Consider the following 19,443-nt stretch of genomic DNA (forward strand, 5'->3'; position numbering starts at 1 on the left):
TTTTGGTTCCTGGTTGACACCCCACAAGCGTATATCCTGTTGGAATTGCCCAATGGCCGTGGTATAAGACCACAGGGTCTGAGCCTCTGGATCTAGGAAGAGGTCATTGACATAAACAAAAGGTCATCCATATAGCATCTCATAGGATTAAGACCAACCTGTTCCGTAGGGGCAATACAGGTGTTCAGTTCAGTTCAGTTCAGTCGCTCAGTCGTGTCCGACTCTTTGCGACCCCATGAATCGCAGCATGCCAGGCCTCCCTGTCCATCACCATCTCCCAGAGTTCACTCAAACTCGTGTCCATTGAGTCAGTGATGCCATCCAGCCATCTCATCCTCTGTCGTCCCCTTCTCCTCCTGCCTCCAATCCCTCCCAGCATCAGAGTCTTTTCCAATGAGTCAACTCTTCACATGAGGTGGCCAAAGTACTGGAGTTTCAGCTTTAGCATCATTCCTTCCAAAGAACACCCAGGGCTGATCTCCTTCAGAATGGACTGGTTGGATGTCCTTGCAGTCCAAGGGACTCTCAAGAGTCTTCTCCAACACCACAGTTCAAAAGCATCAATTTTTTGGTACTCAGCTTTCTTCACAGTCCAACTCTCACATCCATACGTGACCACTGGAAACACCATAGCCTTGACTAGACGGACCTTTGTTGGCAAAGTAATGTCTCTGCTTTTCAATATGCTATCTAGGTTGGTCATAACTTTTCTTCCTAGGAGTAAGCATCTTTTAATTTCATGGCTGCAATCACCAAGGCTGTGTATTGTCACCCTGCTTATTTAACTTATATGCAGAGTACATCATGAGAAACGCTGGGCTGGAAGAGCACAAGCTGGAATCAAGATTGCTGGGAGAAATATCAATAACCTCAGATATGCAGATGACACCACCCTTATGGAAGAAAGTGAAGAGGAACTAAAAAGCCTCTTGATGAAAGTGAAAGAGGAGAGTGAAAATGTTGGCCTAAAGCTCAACATTCAGAAAACTAAGATCATGACATCTGGTCCTCACTTCATGGGAAATAGATGGGGAAACAGTGGAAACAGTGTCAATACAGGTGTGGAGGACAGCTACTGGTAAAGCCTCCTTCCATCCCAGGGAGGTCTCCTGGGTTATCTTTTTTATTGCTGATTTTAAGAATTGGTTGGCTCTTTTTACTTTTCCTGAAGACTGAGGCTATCAGGTACAATGGAGATAATAAGTAATGCCCAAAGCTTTAGAGACCCCTTGGATGAACTTAGAAGTAAATGATGTCCCATTGTCATTTTGTAATGACCTGGGCAAGCCAAATCTCAGAATGATTTCATGGAGCAATTTTTTTTATCACCTCCTTAGCCTTCTCAGTCTGGGTGGGAAAGCCTTCAATCCATCCTGTGAATGTATTTATCATGACTAATAGGTAAAGATAGGCTCAATAAAGGACAGAAATGGTATGGACCTGACAGAAGCAGAAGATATTAAGAAGAGGTGGCAAGAATACACAAAAGAATTGTACAAAAAAGATCTTCACGACCCAGATAATCACAGTGGTGTGATCACTGACCTAGAGCCAGACATCCTGGAATGCGAAGTCAAGTGGGCCTTAAGAAGCATCACTATGAACAAAGCTAGTGGAGGTGATGGAATTCCAGTTGCTGCTCTTGCAGCTGCCAAGTCGCTTCAGTCGTGTCCAACTCTGTGCGACCCCATGGATGGCAGTCCACCAGGCTCCCCCGTCCCTGGGATTCTCCAGGCAAGAACACTGGAATGTGTTGCCATTTCCTTCTCCAATGCATGAAAGTGAAAAGCGAAAGTGAAGTTGTTCAGTCATGTCCCACTCTTGGCGACCCCATGGACTGCAGCCTACTAGGCTCCTCTGTCCATGGGATTTTCCAGGCAAGAATACTGGAGTGGGATGCCATTGCCTTCTCCGAATTCCAGTTGAGCTATTTCAAATCCTAAAAGATGATGTTGTGAAAGTGGTGCACTCAATATGCCAGCAAATTTGGAAAACTCAGCAGTGGCCACAGGACTGGAAAAAGTCAGTTTTTATTCCAATCCCAAAGAAAGGCAATCCCAAAGAATGCTCAAACTACCACACAATTGCACTCATCTCACACGCTAGTAAAGTAATGCTCAAAATTCTCCAAGCCAGGCTTCAACAGTACCTGAACTGTGAACTTCCAGATATTAAGGCTGGTTTTAGAAAAGGCAGAGGGACCAGAGATCAAATTGCCAGCATCCACTGGATCACATGAGATCTTTTGCTGTGGCACGTGAACTCTTAGTTGCAGCAGGCAGCATCTGGACTCTGGTTCCCTTACCAAAGATCTAGCCTGAGTCCCCACATTGGGAACATGGAGTCTTAGCCACTGGATCACCAGGGAAGTCCCTATTTTAGGATTTAACTCGCTAATATTTTGTTAGAGATTTTTGCATCTATGTTCATGAGAGATATTTTAATTTGCATCCATAATTTTCTTGTAATGTCTGTCTGAATTTAGTATCCAGATAATGATGATCTCATGAATGATTTAGGACTTATTCTTTCTGCTTCTATCTTCTGGAAGAGATTGTAGAATTAGTATAATTATAATTAATTCATATAATTACAGATTATAATTATATATTTATAAATATGTTTCTATTATATATTAATCATAAATTTTAATTATAATCATTTATAATTATAAATAATTACATATAATTGTTTTATATATTATATAATTATAATTAAATTATAAATTCTTCAATGTTTGGTACAATTCGCCAATGAATCCATCTGGACTTTCTTTTACTTTTTTACAGTCTGGCCAATTTTTTAAACTGTTTCTCGGACTCAGGTTAGGCCTATCGAGGGGTTCAGAGCCTCATTCTCTTCCATCATCATGTCTGCTCTAACTCCTGACACTCACTTCTGCTTTCTCTCCATGCTGCCTCACGGTTGCTTTTGTTCTGCACTCTCCTCCTTGAAGTGCTTCTCTGGTCTTTTCAGTTTTCCACTAATTTCTGCTTTGCTTTTCATGGGCCCATTTCAGCAGTTCTCAAGGCTGTGTATAAGCGGAAAGTACACCAGCTGACAGAAGTAGGAGTCACGGCTTTCTCCAGGGACACTGCTTTTCCTCTGTGGGTCTGGGCTCCCTTCACTGTAAGCTGACCACCGAACTGAGCACTGGATCTGAAAGCCGAGAGAATGATTGAGTACTGTGTCAGATGTTGTGTCAGGAACCTCGCTGAACTTTATTTTGGTTAATGCTCACAACAGCCTTTGGATAGGACGTATCTCTTTTTGAGAAAGAAGGAAACCGAGGCCCGGAGCTAAGCTCTGAGAGCAGTCTGTGGTGAGCTGAGGTTGCCAGATGCTTGTCACAAAACCATCAGGACCCTGGAAGGGTGTGCTTGCCCATGCCTGCATGCACATGTGTGAAAAGAGGTATTTCATTAAACGCTTTTTTTGCTAGTTGAAGCTGACAATTTTTCTTTAGAATGATTTTGCTGTATTTTCTTACTTTTGGCAAAAGCCCTTTGTTTCAAAATAATTGGATGGAATGTGCAAAACTTCTGTTTTCATAAAGTCTGTTGTTTATTACAAAGCAGAAAGTTAACTGCAGGGTTGTTTTTTACCAGTAACAGACACCAGAGACCTTGCATGGAACCAAGGTCTGGTCACAGGTTCCCTGCTCCAACTCTGTCCTCTTCCTAAACCACAGGTTTCTGTACTCTAATACCCTCAAAAGAGAATTAAATAGTCATAAGCTACTGTATGGGGCTTCCCTGGTGGTTCAGACAGTAAAGAATCCACCTGCCATGCAGGATACCCAGGTTCGATCCCTGGATCGGGAAGATCCCCTGGAGAAGGGATCTTCTCCCACTCCAGTATTCCTGCCTGGAGAATCCCCATGGAGCCTGGTGGGCAACAGTCCATAGGGTCACAAAGAGTTGGACATGACAGAGCAACTAACACTAAGCTACTGTATCTGTTCCTGATGGTTTTTTCTTGGGGAGGGAAGGGTGAGGATGGGGTAGGTTTTAAAGAAGAGGAAGGAAAAGGTCACAAAGGAAAGAAAGTTGGCACCTTCCCCTAAAGCGAACTCTCTCTGTTCAGCACACACACCACTCACAATCTCCCTATGGCTGATTCAAGGATACAGATCCATGTGCTCAACTCAGTGTCCTTAAATGAAGAATTAATTGAAAACTTCAATTTGAGGTGAGCAAGTACATGATAAGTTTATTCTGGGAAAGAAGCTAAAATATCTCTGACTTTACTTGGCTGTCTGAAATCTTCCAGCAGAAAATTATTATTTTATTAATGAATTAAATGTACAAAATATAAAATTACATTTTATGCTAATTACTTACATTTAAATGGCAATGAAATTTATAAAATGAGAGAACTGTCTCTGTATTAAAACATTTTTGTTAAGAATACTAAATTAAGTATTTAAACATTTTTACTTAATGCAAAACAATAAATGTTCGCTACTATGAATTTCAGTTGATGCAAAAAATATTATCAAACATTTAAAACTAGAAAATGCAGCAATGTTTTTATATTAAATGTTTAAAACTTCAAGGTATAACAAATCAATCTTTTTCTTAATATAAACTATATCACAATATTCTGGAATTAAATGCTGTTTTGTAACAGAAAAATTATTTCTACAAAAATTTCAAGACCAAAACAATGAAAAAGTTTTGGTGAGTTTTTTCCAGTTAAGCATCTAAACCACGGATTTCAAAAGAGGTAGGACCCACAGAGGCTCACACGGCAGGAGGTGACGTGCTATCTGCTGAGGATGGGGAGGAAGCAGCTCTGGGACATCCCAGGCCGGCAAGGCGCAGCGGGGCAGAGGCCACTTGCCTGCCATCCCAGAGAGACGCAAGAAACAAAACCCAACACCAGCACCGCCACGCAGCAGGGAGTTCACATCTGTTCTAAGACGGGTCACTCTGTAAAATCTGTGTTAATAAACTATAACAGGGGACTTGTGACTATAGCTGTAACATAGATCCAGGATGCCCTTTATGTCCGGGATTATTTGAGCTCCACGGGTGTTGAGTCAGGTGGAGGTGCTGCTGAACCTGCAATATAAAACAAAGAGTTGACAAGTAAAGATATTAAGATGGCCTGTTTCATAAATTTAAAAATCTAACCTATTAATTGTATTTTTTTTGCAAGCTAATTTTTTTTAATGTGTACCATCTTTTTTTTTGATAGGTAAGAAGTGGGTTTATTTAGAGAGAAACAGGGTCCCCAGACAGAGTGTGGGCCATCTCAGAAGGCTGAGAGGCTCATGTGTACCATTTTTTAGTCTTTACTGAATTTGTTACAATATTGTTTCTGTTTCATGTTTTGTGTTTTTTTTGGCCAGGAGGCAGGTAGCATCTTAGCTTCCTGATCAGAGATCAAAGTTGCAACCCCTGCATAGGAAGGGGAAGTCCACCCCTGGACTGTCAGGGAAGTCCCTAACTTATTAATCTATTTTAAATAAAAGAAAAGAAATGTCTCTGTACTGATTTACTAAAGTAGTAATCCTATTTACCGGATTCTAACTGTAGTCTACATAAAATTCTAGTGTACTGTCCTACCCACAAGGACTAATCACGTGTCAGAAACACCGGCTTCCAACTCGCAGGCAGCTGGTGGTCCCTGAGTCAGTCCCACGTGTGCTGAGATATTATACAACACGTGCAATGATTTATTTCCCAGTAGGAAGTATATAACCTTAGACTAATGTTCTTTAACCAGATAACATATTTTGGTGGTGGTGAAGTAAATTCTACCTACTTAAGACGATGCAGAAAAATGACAATAAAACCCCTTGGAGACCCTCCGTAGGTGGGCCTTGGTGCCTGCCACATCTGTATTTAAATTGGGGTCCTCTCGTGGCCTTTCATTCTTTGTGCTCAGTTGCTAAGTCATATCTGACTCTTTTGTGACCCCATGGACTGTAGCCTGCCAGGCTTGTCTGTCCATGGGATTCTCCAGACAAGAATACTGGAGTGGGTTGCCAGTCCCTTCTCCAGGGAGAAGACCTGACCCAGAGGATGAATTTGTGTCTCCCGACTGGCAGGCGGATTCTTTACCGCTGAGTCATCTTGGAAGCCCCTTTCACTTCTTTACCATTATTTAAACCCACATCTCTCACACGGTGCTTAATAAAATGTAGGTCTCTGGCACCTCACTCCAGTACTCTTGCCTGGAAAATCCCATGGACGGAGGAGCCTGGTAGGCTGCAGTCCATGGGGTCGTGAAGAGTCGGACATGACTGAGCGACTTCACTTTCACTTTTCCCTTTCATGCAATGGAGAAGGAAATGGCAACCCACTCCAGTGTTCTTGCTTGGAGAATCCCAGGGACGGCAGAGCCTGGTGGGCTGCCGTCTATGGGGTCGCACAGAGTCGGACACGACTGATGCGACTTAGCAGCAGCCGCAGCAGCAAAGTGAACTATACTATGCTTTATCTTGTGTGATCTGCATAAAAGACTAGTCTTATTGTAATAATGTAAGTGCTCCTTCTTTTGCTGTCCCCAGACTGTGTTGCTAGAACTCGACTTTTTAAAGGGGTAGATGGCACCAGCTTTCGTAGTTAGGACACCAGCAGTTTAGAGAGGGATCTCATAGGCTTCTGAGACACGTCAGCTTCAGGTTCAAGAACTATGTCCATCGACTGTTCTGTGCGTCTAAGACACGTTTTATATTTGGACGCAGGTCAGTTTCTCTAAAAATACTCACTCAGAGGAGAAGACTCTGGAATAAAGAACAAGTACATTAGTTTTTTAATTCAATAAAACAGGCTAATTTTAAAAGAATTACTTTTAATAATTACTTAAAAATTAGTAAAAAGTTGTATGACTTAAGATGGCATCATGGTGACAGTGGAGGGAGTGTGTCATTAAGACAGTGGCTGGGGCAGTGAGGTGCCCACTGGACAGGAAGGTGCACAGAGATCACACTTATATATAAAACATTTGAGATGCTTGAAGGGACATAACACAGTTCCTGCCTCCTTAATCGGAGAACTGAAGCCTCAGGGTGAAAATAAGTTTCCTAGAGGTAAACGGTCAATAATTCCTAGAGCTACCTACTCTGGGAGATTGTGAAGGACAGGCAAGCCTCGCCTACTGCAGTCCATGGAGTCGCAGAGCTGGACGTGACTTGGCGACTGAACCACAGAAACTAAGCATAGTACTCGATGGATTTGAAGACGGACGTGGCCAAAAAATAAGACCAACTGTCCCTGTGACTGCGATTGTTAAAAATCAAATAGAGTTTCTGGGTAGCAAATTTCAGGGAAAGGACTAAACTGTTGATACGTAAAGTTTAATGACAAAGTGTAAGAAGTGCTGACAATGGCACGACTCCAACGTGAACTGCTAGTGCTTTTCAGAAACCATGGCTTTTTCTGAAGCTGCCCCAGAGAAGACCAGTCATTGCGTGGGTCAGAACCTTTTGGATCCAGGAGACTAAAATCGATATTATGTGTGTGGTACAACACAAGAAGCGTCGGAATTTTCAACAACTAAAAGAAAACGTAAAGCTACAGAAATAATGACTTTTGCTATTCATCCGAATAAACAGGGAAAAAAATAAAATACATATTATCCTCATGTGTTCCTGTAACCTCAATACTTCTGTAGGTTTTTTATGTGGCTTTTGGATCACTCATTATGATACAGTGAATGAGACAAGGGGCCTCGGTGGCCATGCTCCTCACCTGCGGCTTCCGTGGTGTCTCCGGGAGCCTCTGGGTCTGCGGGCAGCTCAGCGTCCAGTGGGGACGGAGATGAGACAGAGGACTGAGGGGTCTGCGGGGCCCTCTTGTCTGAGTCCGCTTGCTGCTGTAACCACTCATCCTTATATCCATTGCTAATCAGTTTGGAAAAGTTTGTAGGTGAACTGGGTCTTTGACCAGGTCTCAAAAAGAGAAAAATTAAGTACTTAAGAACAAAGGTGAATGAAAACCCAGAAGCAATCATATTCATGGTAAATTACATGTGTTATTGTTCCTAAAGACATAATAGAGATGGTTCTCTTCTCTCCCTGCCTCTCTCCACCTCTTTCTCAATCTCTCTCCACTTTTAAACATAAAGAAGTGACCAGCAAGCACGCCCTGGACACTTATACTTAGTTCAGCTCACACTTAGTTCAGCTTCCAAAAGCCTTTCTTCAGAACAGACAATGAGAAGAAGCAGAATTCCAGCATTCTCTGGAGAGCTCTCCGGAGAAAGCACTGCCCTGTCCCTGGGGAGGGATGAGTGACTCTGACTCTACCACTTTGCAACAAATTATTATTTTCTTAATGAGTTCTGCCCAGTTCACATTACAGATTATCTTCTGCTTCTCTGCACAGATGATAGATGATTAGGGGAATAGATAGAAGGACGAATGGATAGACAGAGAGATGGAAAGTTAGGTAGATGATAGAATTTTTTTGCCCTCATAGTCTGAGTGCGGCGCTCTCATGACATTTGTCACACATAATGTGACTGATTGATCACTCCCCTTCCCCTCCACCCACTAGCGGAGAAGCCATTTGAAGAATTAGTCGGACAATTAACGGCATTGGTTCTGGCACTAAAATGGGATTCTGGGAAAGTGAAGAGAAATAGAAGGCATCAGGGGCCCTCTCTCCAGCCAGGCAACTACCCACATGTCAGGGCACCTGATGGATGCTCCAGCGGAACGCAGAGTCGGGGGCTCACTTGGCATGGACACTGGGGGCCAGGCCCCAGGGACAGAAGGCGGCAGGACTGAGCAGCACACACGTATTAGGCCGAGTGGTCCCAGGTTGACAGGGTGAGCCTGGGTGAGGGGGTTCCTGAGAGGGGGAAGGCAGCACTCGGGCTGATGGAGGAGACAACTCAGCCCGCGCTCACAGGCGCATGAGACAACAAGGGGACAAAGGGGGCCATAGGGTCCAGGGGCGTCAGGAGGGAAGGGGAGACGGGAGAAGAGGCCAGTGGACAGGCCGGGCCGCGGGAGGTTGTGCAATTGCAGGGACACCCCCGAAGCCTGCTGCTGGGAGGTGAGTAGCCTTAGGCGGCATCCGCCTGTGGTGTGGGAGGGTGCCTGCCACCTGGACCAAAGACCAAACCCACACCGAATCCAGACTGCGCTGCCCAGCCCATGCACTTACATGGGTGGAAAGGACAGTTTGCTTCCTGCAGGCTCTCTGTGGCCAAGAGGGGTCCCCACTTTGCTTGGATACTTGGACTTGATGGCTGGCAGCCTCACCTGTGGAGAAGGGAATGGCAAAGCACTTCAGTATTCTTGCCTTGAGAATCCCATGAACAGTATGAAAAGGCAAAAAGATAGGACACTGAAAGATGAACTCCCCAGGTCGGTAGGTGCCCAATATGCTACAGGAGAAGAGTGGAGAAATAACTCCCAAAAGAATGAAGAGACGGAGGTGGATGAAACTGGAGCTAATTATACAGAGTGAAGTAAGTCAGAAAGAAAAACACCAATACAGTATACTAACACATATATATGGAATTTAGAAAGATGGTAACAATAACCCTGTATCCAAGACAGCAAAAGAGACACAGATGTAAAGAACAGTCTTTTGGACTCTGTGGGAGAGGACGAGAGCAGGATGATATGGGAGAATGGCATTGAAACATGTAAAATATCGTATGTGAAAGAAATTGCCAGTTCAGGTTTGACGCACGATACAGGGTGCTTGGGGCTGGAGCACTGGGATAATCCAAAGGGATGGGATGGAGAGGGAGGCAGGAGGGGGGTTCAGGATGAGGAACACATGTACACCCATGGCGGATTCAAGTCAATGTATGGCAAAACCAATACAATATTGTAAAGTTAAATAAATAAATAAATAAAACTTAAAAAAAAAAAAGGAATGAAGAGACGGTGCCAAAGCAAAAACAACGCCCAGTTGAGGATGTGACTGGTGAATGAGAAGTGGCCAAACAAGAGATGGCAAGAGTGAACACTGACATTTTAGGAATCAGTGAACTAAAATGGACTGGAATGGGTGAATTTAATTCAGATGACCATTATATCTACTACTGTGGGCAAGAATCCCTTAGAAGAAATGGAGTAGCCATCATAGTCAACAAAAGAGTCTGAAATGCAGTATTTGGGTGCATTCTCAAAAATGACAGAATGATCTCTGTTTGTTTCCAAGGCAAACCAATATCACAGTAATCCAAGTCTATGCCCCAAACAGTAATGCTGAGGAAGCTGAAGTTGAACGGTTCTAAGGAGACCTACAAGACATTCTAGAACTGACACCCAAAAAAAACCCCCAATAATGTCCTTTTCATCATAAGGGTACTGGAATGCAAAAGTAGGAAGTCAAGAGATACCTGGAGTAACAGGCAAATTTGGCCTTGGAGTACAAAATGAAGCAGGACAAAGGCTAACAGAGTTTTCCCTAGAGAATGCACTGGTCATAGCAAACACCCTCTTCCAACAAGACAGGACATGACTCTACACATGGACGTTCACCAGATGGTCAATATTGAAATCAGATTGATTACATTCTTTGCAGCCAAAGATGGAGAAGCTCTATACAGTCAGCAAAACCAAGACTGGGAAGTGACTGTGGCTCAGGCCATGAACTCCTTATGGCCAAATTCAGACTTAAATTGAAGAAAGTAGGGAAAACCACTAGACCACTCAGGTATGACCTAAATCAAATCCTTCATGATTATTCAGTGGAAGTGACAAATTGGTTCAAGGGATTAGATCTGATAGACAGAGTGCCTGATGAACTATGAACAGAGGTTTGTGACATTGTACGGGAGGCAGGGATCAAGACCATTCCCAAGAAAAAAGAAATGGAAAAGGGCAAAAAGGTTGTCTGAGGAGGCCTTACAAACAGCTGAGAAAAGAAGACAAGTGAAAAGCAAAGGAGAAAAGGAAAGATATGCCTATTTGAATGCAGAGTTCCAAAGTAAAGCAAGGAGAGATAAGAAAGCCTTCTTCAGTGATCCATGCAACAACAACAACAAAAAAAAAAAAAATAGAGGAAAACAATAGAATGGTAAAGACTAGAGATCTTTTCCAGAAAATTAGAGATACCAAGGGAACATTTTATGCAAAGACAGGCACAATAGAGGACAGGAATGGTATGGACCTAACAAAAGAAGAAGATATTAAGAAGAGGTGGCAAGAATACACAAAAGAACTATACAAAAAATATCTTCACAACCCAGATAATCACAATGGTATGATCACTCATCTAGAGCCACACATCCTGGAATGCAAAGTCAAGTGGGCCTTAGAAAGCATCACTATGAACAAAGCTAGTGGAAGTGATGGAATTCCAGTTGAGCTATTTTAAATCCTAAAACATGATGCTGTGAAAGTGCTGCACTCATTATGCCAGCAAATCTGGAGAACTTAGCACTGGCCACAGGACTGGAAGGTCAGTTTTCATTCCAATACCAATGAAGGGCAATGCCAAAGAATGCTCAAACTACAACATGATTGTACTCATTTCACACACTAGTAAAGTAATGCTCAAAATTCTCCAAGCCAGGCTTCAACAGTACGTGAACCGTGAACTTCCAGATGTTTGAGCTGGATTTAGAAAAAGCACAGGAAACAGAGATCAAATTGCCAACATCTGCTGAATCATAGAAAAAGCAAAGAAACAGAAAAAGCATAGAAAAAACCATGGAAAGAGATGGGAATACCAGACCACCTGATCTGCCTCTTGAGAAACCTGTATTCAGGTGAAGAAGCAACAGCTAGAACCAAACATGGAACAACAGACTAGTTCCAAATTGGGAAAGGAGTACATCAATGCTGTATATTGTCACCCTGCTTATTTAGCTTATACGCAGAGTACATCATATGAAATGCTGGGCTGGATGAAGTACAAGCTGGAATCAAGATTGCCGGGAGAAATATCAATAACCTCAGATATGCAGATGACACCACCCTTATGGCAGAAAGTGAAGAGGAACAAAAGAGCCTCTTGATGAAAGTGAAAGAGGAGTGAAAAAGCTGACTTTAACTCAACATTCAGAAAACTAAGATCATGGGATCCAGTCCCATCACTCCATGGCAAATAGAAGGAGAATCAATGGAAACAGTGAGAGACTTTATTTTCTTGGGCTCCAAAATCACTACAGATGGTGACTGCAGCCATGAAATTAAAAGACACTTGCTCCTCGGAAGAAAAGCTATGACCAACCTAGACAGCATATTAAAAAGCAGAGACATTACTTTGCCAACAAAGGCCCACCTAGTCAAAGCCATCATTTTTCCAGTAGTCATGTATGGATGTGAGAGTTGGACTATAAAGAAAGCTGAGTGTCAAACAACTGATGATTTTGAACTATGGTGTTGGAGAAGACTCTTGATGAGTCCCATGGACTGCAAGGAGATCAAACCAGTCAGTCCTAAAGAAAATCAGTCCTGAATATTCTTTGGAAGGACTGATGCTGAAGCTGAAACTCCAATACTTTGGCCACTTGATGTGAAGAACTGACTCATTGGAAAAGAGCCTGATGCTGGGGAAAGATTGAAGGTGGGAGGAGAAGGGGACGACAGAAGATGAGATAGTTGGATGACATCATCGATGGACATGAGTTTGAGCAAGCTCCAGGAGTTGGTGATGGACAGGGAAGCCTGGGGTGCTGCAGTACATGGGATCGCAAAGAGTCGGACATGAGTGAGCAACTGAACTGAACTGAGCCTCACCTGTGCAGAGAAACACAGGATAGAACGGGCTTGCTCCCCACACTTTCTCAGCCCTGCACTTTCTCAGCCCCTGGATAACTCTGTCCATGGTTTGGGGGCAATGCAGCATTTCAGCCTTTAACAGGGCATGTGCACCAACCCTGTTTACCATCTATCTGAAGGCTCTGGGTATTGCTGGGAGGTGTTGCCAGAAACATGCATGTTCCTGAGAGCAGCTCATTCAGTGATTGTGCAAACGCCAAGACTCAGGTTCAGGGCTGGGACTGGGTGTCTTGGGGGCAAACAGCCAGCTAAATATAGGCAGCTGACCCTGCACATGGGGCTCAATTTTCCAAGCCCCAAAATAAACTTCCAAGGGTTCTCCTCCAACTAGACACTGGGAAGTGGGCCTCAAGGCTACTCCCTGGCAAGGCAGGGTTGTTGTGTGTGTGTGTGTGTGTGTGTGTGTGTGTGTGTGAGTGTGAGGGTGGCAAGGCTGGCTCATTGCCGGGACACGGCTGCTAGTTTTAACATGAACATCACTAGCTCACCCATAGATCCCCACGTCCCAGGAGCTGTGACCAATGGCCTCTGAACTGAGACACCACCATAAAGCCACCAACCAGGGATGGCCTTCCATGGCTCCCTTGAAACAGAAATGCCTTAAAAGTGTGTCACCCTGGAGCCAGCATTCCTTCAAGGTCAAATACACTTGTGGGGTTTGTGCAGCTGCAAAGCACTGTCTCCTCTTCCCTTCCTGTCCACACAGTATTCTGGGGAATTTTACCTTAAACCCTCAAACAGAATGGGCTCATTCAGGAACTGGATAACGTCCTTCCTGTCTGGGCAGATGAGAAGTGATGGCTAACTTTCCCCATGTCAGCTCCTTAAACAAAAGGCAGTCTCACATCACAGGTTTGATGTTCATAAAGAGAAAAGGATAGGGCGGTCCTGGGATGGCAGAGGAATAGGATGGGTAGACCACTTTCTCCCCCACAAACTCATCAAAAGAACATTTAAACGCTGAGTAAATTCCACAGAACAACTTCTGAATGCCGGCAGAGGACATCAGGCACCCAGAAAAGCAGCCCATTGTCTTTGAAAGGAGGTAGGAAAAAATATAAAAGACAAAAAGAGAGACAAAAGAGGTAGGGACGGAGCTCTGTCCCGGGAAGGGAGTCTTAAAAAGAGAGAAGTTTCCAAACACCAGGAAACACTCTCACTGCCGAGTCTGTGGCAAGCCTTGGAACCGCAGAGGGCAACATAAATGGGAGGAAAAATAAATAAGTAATTAAAACCCACAGATTACATGTCCAGCGGTAACTTCCCCAGCGGAGAAGCAGCACAGACGCCTGCACCCGCCACTAGCAGGCAGGGGCTGGGCAGGGAGGCGTGGGCTGCATTGCTTAGAGTAAGGACCAGGCCTGAATGCCCCGACGGCAATCTGAGGGAACTAACTTGTGCTAGCAAACCAGACTGCAGGATAGCCACCACACCCAAAGCCCTAACCTAAGACACCACCAGGCCCACTCACAGAACAAAGGACTGACTAGAGCTACGAGAAAAGCCCTAACCTAAGACCCCGTCAGACCCGCTCATAGAACAAAAGACTGAACAGGGCTAGTGGGCTGCAGACCATCCCCCTCCGGTGACAGGCAGCCAGAGCTGGAAGGGGGCAATCGCGGCCCCAGAGTGGCATTATCTACCAAACTGCAAGCAGGCTTCTTCACTAACTAAGACTTCTTGGGATTCTGGACAGTCAACATCCGCCTGAGAAGGTGTGCTGGTTGTACACCCAGAAAACCGAGCGGCAGGGATGGGGGAGGCGATAAGTCACAGCGACCACGCTCGCCAAACACCTGGTCACCTGAGCTGCTCAGACCTGGGAAGGGCACAAAATGCAGGCCCAACCGAGTCTGCACCTCTGAGGACTACCCAAGTGCCTGAACCTGAGCAGCTTAGACCTGGGAGGTGCATACAACCCGGGGCCGGCCTCAGACAGTTCCCAGCAGGGCAACCTAGAGCCTGAGCAGTGTGGGCAGGGAGGGCACATGCGCGGTGAGCTGGGGCAGGCCCAGTGTGGCTGAGACATGCGAGCACATGCCAGTGTTGTTTGCAGTGTCCCTCCCTCCCCACAGCGCAACTGAACAAGTGAGCGTAAAAAAGTGTCCACCACCGCCCCCTTGTGTCAGGGCGGAAATCAGACACTGAAGAGACCAGCAAACAGAAGCTAAAACAGAGGGAACTGCCTTGGAAGTGACAGGTGCAATAGATTAAAACCCTGTAGTTAGTACTGACTACTTAGGAAGGGGCCTATAGATCTTGAGAAATATAAGCCGGACCAAGGAATTATCCGAAAATGAACTGACCCCAAACTGTCCACAACAACACCAGAGAAAGTCCTAGATATATTTTTACTATCATTTTTAAAAATTAAAAAAAAATGTTAAGTCCTCTATTACTCCTTTAATTTTCATTTTTATAACCTACTATTACTTTGCAAAAAAAAAAAGAGACCCTATTTTTTAAAGCAAACTTCATATATATATATATACACATATATATATATATTAATTTTTGTGACTTTTTTTCTTTAATATTGTATTTTTGAAAATCCAACCTCTCGTCTAGATTTTTAATCTTTGATTTTTGGTATTTGTTATCAATTTTGTACTTTTAAGAACCTAATCTTCAGTACCCATTTTTACTTGGGAGCAAGATTACTGGCTTGACTGCTCTCTCCCCCTTTGGACTCTCCTTTTTCTCCACCAGGTCGCCTCTATCTCCTCCCTCCCCCTTCTCTTCTCTACCCAACTCTGTGAATCTCTTTGTGTGTTCCAGATGGTGGAGAAAACTTAGGGAACTGATTACTGGCTGGATCTGTCTCTCTCCTTTTGATTCCCCCCTTTTTCCTCCTGGCCACCTCTGTCTCCTTCCTCCCTCTTCTCTTCTCTGTATAACTCCATGAACATCTCTGAGTGGTCCAGACTGTGGAACGCACATAAGGAAGTGATTACTGACTAGCTTGCTCTCTCTTCTTTTGATTCCACCTCATCTCATTCGGGTCACCTCTAACTCCCTCCTCCCACTTCTCTTCTCCATGTAACTCTGTGAACCTCTCTGGGCGTCCCTCACTGTGGAGAAACTTTTCATCTTTAACCTAGATGTTTTATCAATGGTGCTGTATAGATGAAGAAGTCTTGAGGCTACTGTAAAAATAAGACTGAAAACCAGAAGCAGGAGGCTTAAGTCCAAATCCTGAGAACACCAGAGAACTCCTGACTCCAGGGAACATTAATCAACAGGAGCTCATCAAACGCCTCCATACCGACACTGAAACCAAGCACCACCAAAGGGCCAACAAGTTCCAGAGCAAGACATATCACACAATTTCTCCAGAAACACAGGATCACAGCCCTGAGCTTCAATATACAGGCTGCCCAAAGTCACTCCAAACCCACTGACATCTCATAACTCATTACTGGACACTTTATTGCACTCCAGAGAGAAGAAATCCAGCACCACCCACCAGAACACCGACACAAGCTTCCCTAACCAGGAAACTTTGACAAGTCACATGTACAACCCCACCCACAGTGAGGAAACTCCATAATAAAGAGAACTCTACAAACTGCCAGAATAGAGAAAGGCCACCCAAACACAGCAATATAAACAGGATGAAGAGACAGAGGAATACCCAGCAGGTAAAGGAACAGGATAAATGCCCACCAAACCAAACAAAAGAGGAAGAGATAGGGAATCTACCTGATAAAGAATTCCGAATAATGATAGTGAAAATGATCCAAAATCTTGAAATCAAAATGGAATCACAGATAAATAGCCTGGAGACAAGGATTGAGAAGATGCAAGAAAGGCTTAACAAGGACCTAGAAGAAATAAAAAAGAGTCAGTATATAATGAATAATACAATAAATGAGATCAAAAACACTCTGGAGGGAACAAATAGTAGAATAACAGAGGCAGAAGACAGGATTAGTGAAATAGAAGACAGAATGGTAGAAATAAATGAATCAGAGAGGAAGAAAGAAAAATGAATTAAAAGAAATGAGGACAATCTCAGAGACCTCCAGGACAATGTTAAACACCCCAACATTCAAATCATAGGAGTCCCAGAAGAAGAAGACAAAAGAAAGACCATTAGAAAATACTTGAGGAGATAATAGTTGAAAACTTCCCTAAAATGGGGAAGGAAATAATCACCCAAGTCCAAGAAACCCAGAGAGTCCCAAACAGGATAAACTCAAGGCAAAACACCCCAAGACACATGTTAATCAACTTAACAAAGATCAAGCACAAAGAACAAATATTAAAAGCAGCAAGGGAAAAACAACAAATAACACACAAGAGGATTCCCATAAGGATAACAGCTGATCTTTCAATAGAAACTCTTCAGGCCAGAATGGAATGGCAGGACATACTTAAAGTGATGAAAGAAAATAACCTACAGCCCAGATTACTGTACCCAGCAAGGATCTCATTCAAATATGAAGGAGAAGTCAAAAGCTTAACAGACAAGCAAAAGCTGAGAGAAGTCAGCACCACCAAACCAGTTCTCCAACAAATGCTAAAGGATCTTCTCTAGACAGGAAACACAAAAAAGGTGTATAAACTCGAACCCAAAACAATAAAGTAAATGGCAACAGGATCATACTTATTAATAATTACCTTAAATGTAAATGGGTTGAATGCCCCAACCAAAAGACAAAGACTGGCTGAATGGATACAAAAACAAGACACCTATATATGTTGTCTACAAGAGACCCACCTCAAAACGGGGGACACATACAGACTGAAAGTGAAGGGCTGGAAAAAGATATTCCATGCAAATAGAGACCAAAAGAAAGCAGGAGTAGCAATACTTATATCAGCAAAATAGACTTTAAAACAAAGGCTATGAAAGGAGACAAAGAAGGACACTACATAATGATCAAAAGATCAATCCAAGAAGAAGATATAACAATTATAAATATATATGCACCCAACATAGGAGCACCACAATATGTAAGATAAATGCTAACAAGTATGAAAGGGGAAATTAACAATAACACAATAATAGTGGGAGACTTTAATACCCCACTCACACCTATGGATAGATCAACTAAACAGAAAATCAACAAGGAAACACAAACTTTAAATGATACAATAGACCAGTTAGACCTAATTGATATCTATAAGACATTTCACCCCAAAACAATGAATTTCATCTTTTTCTCAAATGCACATGGAACCATCTCAAAGATAGATTACATCCTGGGCCATAAATCTAGCCTTGGTAAATTCAAAAAAAATTGAAATCATTCCAAGCATCTTTTCCGATCACAATGCAGTAAGATTAGATGTCAATTACAGGACAAAAACTATTAAAAATCCCAATATATGGAGGCTGAACAACATGCTGCTGAATAACCAACAAATCACAGAAGAAATCAAAAAAGAAATCAAAATATGCATAGAAATGAACAAAAATGAAAACACAACAACCCAAAACCTGTGGGACACTGTAAAAGCAGTGCTAAGGGGAAGGTTCATAGCAATATAGGCATACCTCAAGAAACAAGAAAAAAGTCAAATAAATAACCTAACTCTAAACCTAAAGCAACTATAAAAGGAAGAAATGAAGAACCCCAGGGTTAGTAGAAGGAAAGAAATCTTAAAACATAGGGCAGAAATAAATGCAGAAGAAACAAAAGAGACCATAGCAAAAATCAACAAAGCCAAAAGCTGGTTCTTTGAGAAGATAAATAAAACTGACAAACCATTAGCCAGACTCATCAAGAAACAAAGGGAGAAAAGGCAAATCAATAAAATTAGAAATGAAAATGGAGAGATCACAACAGACAACACAGAAATACAAAGGATCGTAAGAGACTACTACCAGCAGTTATATGCCAATAAAATGGACAACGTGGAAGAAATGGACAAATTCTTAGAAACGTGCAACTTTCCAAAACTGAACCAGGAAGGAATAGAAAATCTTAACAGACCCATCACAATCACAGAAATTGAAACTGTAATCAGAAATCTTCCAGCAAACAAAAGCCCAGGTCCAGATGGCTTCACAGCTGAATTCTACCAAAAATTTAGAGAAGAGCTAACACCTATCCTACTCAAACTCTTCCAGAAAATTGCAGAGGAGGGTAAACTTCCAAACTCATTCTATGAGGCCATCACCCTAATACCAAAACCTGACAAAGATGCCACAAAAAAAGAAAACTACAGGCCAATATCACTGATGAACATAGATGCAAAAATCCTTAATAAAATTCTAGCAATCAGAATCCAACAACACATTAAAAAGATCATACACCATGACCAAGTGGGCTTTATCCCAGGGATGCAAGGATTCTTCAATATCCGCAAATCAATCAATGTAATACACCACATTAACTAGTTGAAAAATAAAAGCCATATGATTATCTCAATAGATGCAGAGAAAGCCTTTGACAAAATTCAACACCCATTTATGATAAAAACGCTCCAGAAAGCAGGAATAAAAGGAACATACCTCAACATAATAAAAGCTATATATGACAAACCCAAAGCAAACATGATCCTCAATGGTGAAAAACTGAAAACATTTCCCCTAAAGTCAGGAACAAGACAAGGGTGCCCACTCTCACCACTACTATTCAACATAGTTTTGGAAGTTTTGGCCACAGCAATCAGAGCAGAAAAAGAAATAAAAGGAATCCAAATTGGAAAAGAAGTTAAACTCTCACTATTTGCAGATGACATGATCCTCTACATAGAAAACCCTAAAGACTCCAGAAAATTACTAG

The 19,443-nt window shown here is 42.9% G+C and overlaps 1 protein-coding gene across 1 annotated transcript in view; it reads right to left on the reverse strand.

The window, feature by feature from the left end:
* Positions 1-4,192: 4,192 nt before the first annotated feature.
* The window catches only part of C4H7orf57 (chromosome 4 C7orf57 homolog), a 28,770-nt gene continuing 13,519 nt past the window's right edge, over positions 4,193-19,443 (reverse strand). Inside the window, exons 6-9 of the mRNA XM_019959650.2 lie at positions 9,126-9,223; positions 7,704-7,903; positions 6,722-6,736; positions 4,193-5,066 (exon numbers count right to left, since the gene is read on the reverse strand). Of these exons, the coding sequence (XP_019815209.2) occupies positions 5,020-5,066; positions 6,722-6,736; positions 7,704-7,903; positions 9,126-9,223 (360 nt within the window). The 3' untranslated portion in view covers positions 4,193-5,019. The remainder of the gene's footprint in view (positions 5,067-6,721; positions 6,737-7,703; positions 7,904-9,125; positions 9,224-19,443) is intronic.

This window comes from Bos indicus, chromosome 4 (assembly GCF_029378745.1).
Source record: "Bos indicus isolate NIAB-ARS_2022 breed Sahiwal x Tharparkar chromosome 4, NIAB-ARS_B.indTharparkar_mat_pri_1.0, whole genome shotgun sequence".
NCBI lineage: Eukaryota > Metazoa > Chordata > Mammalia > Artiodactyla > Bovidae > Bos > Bos indicus.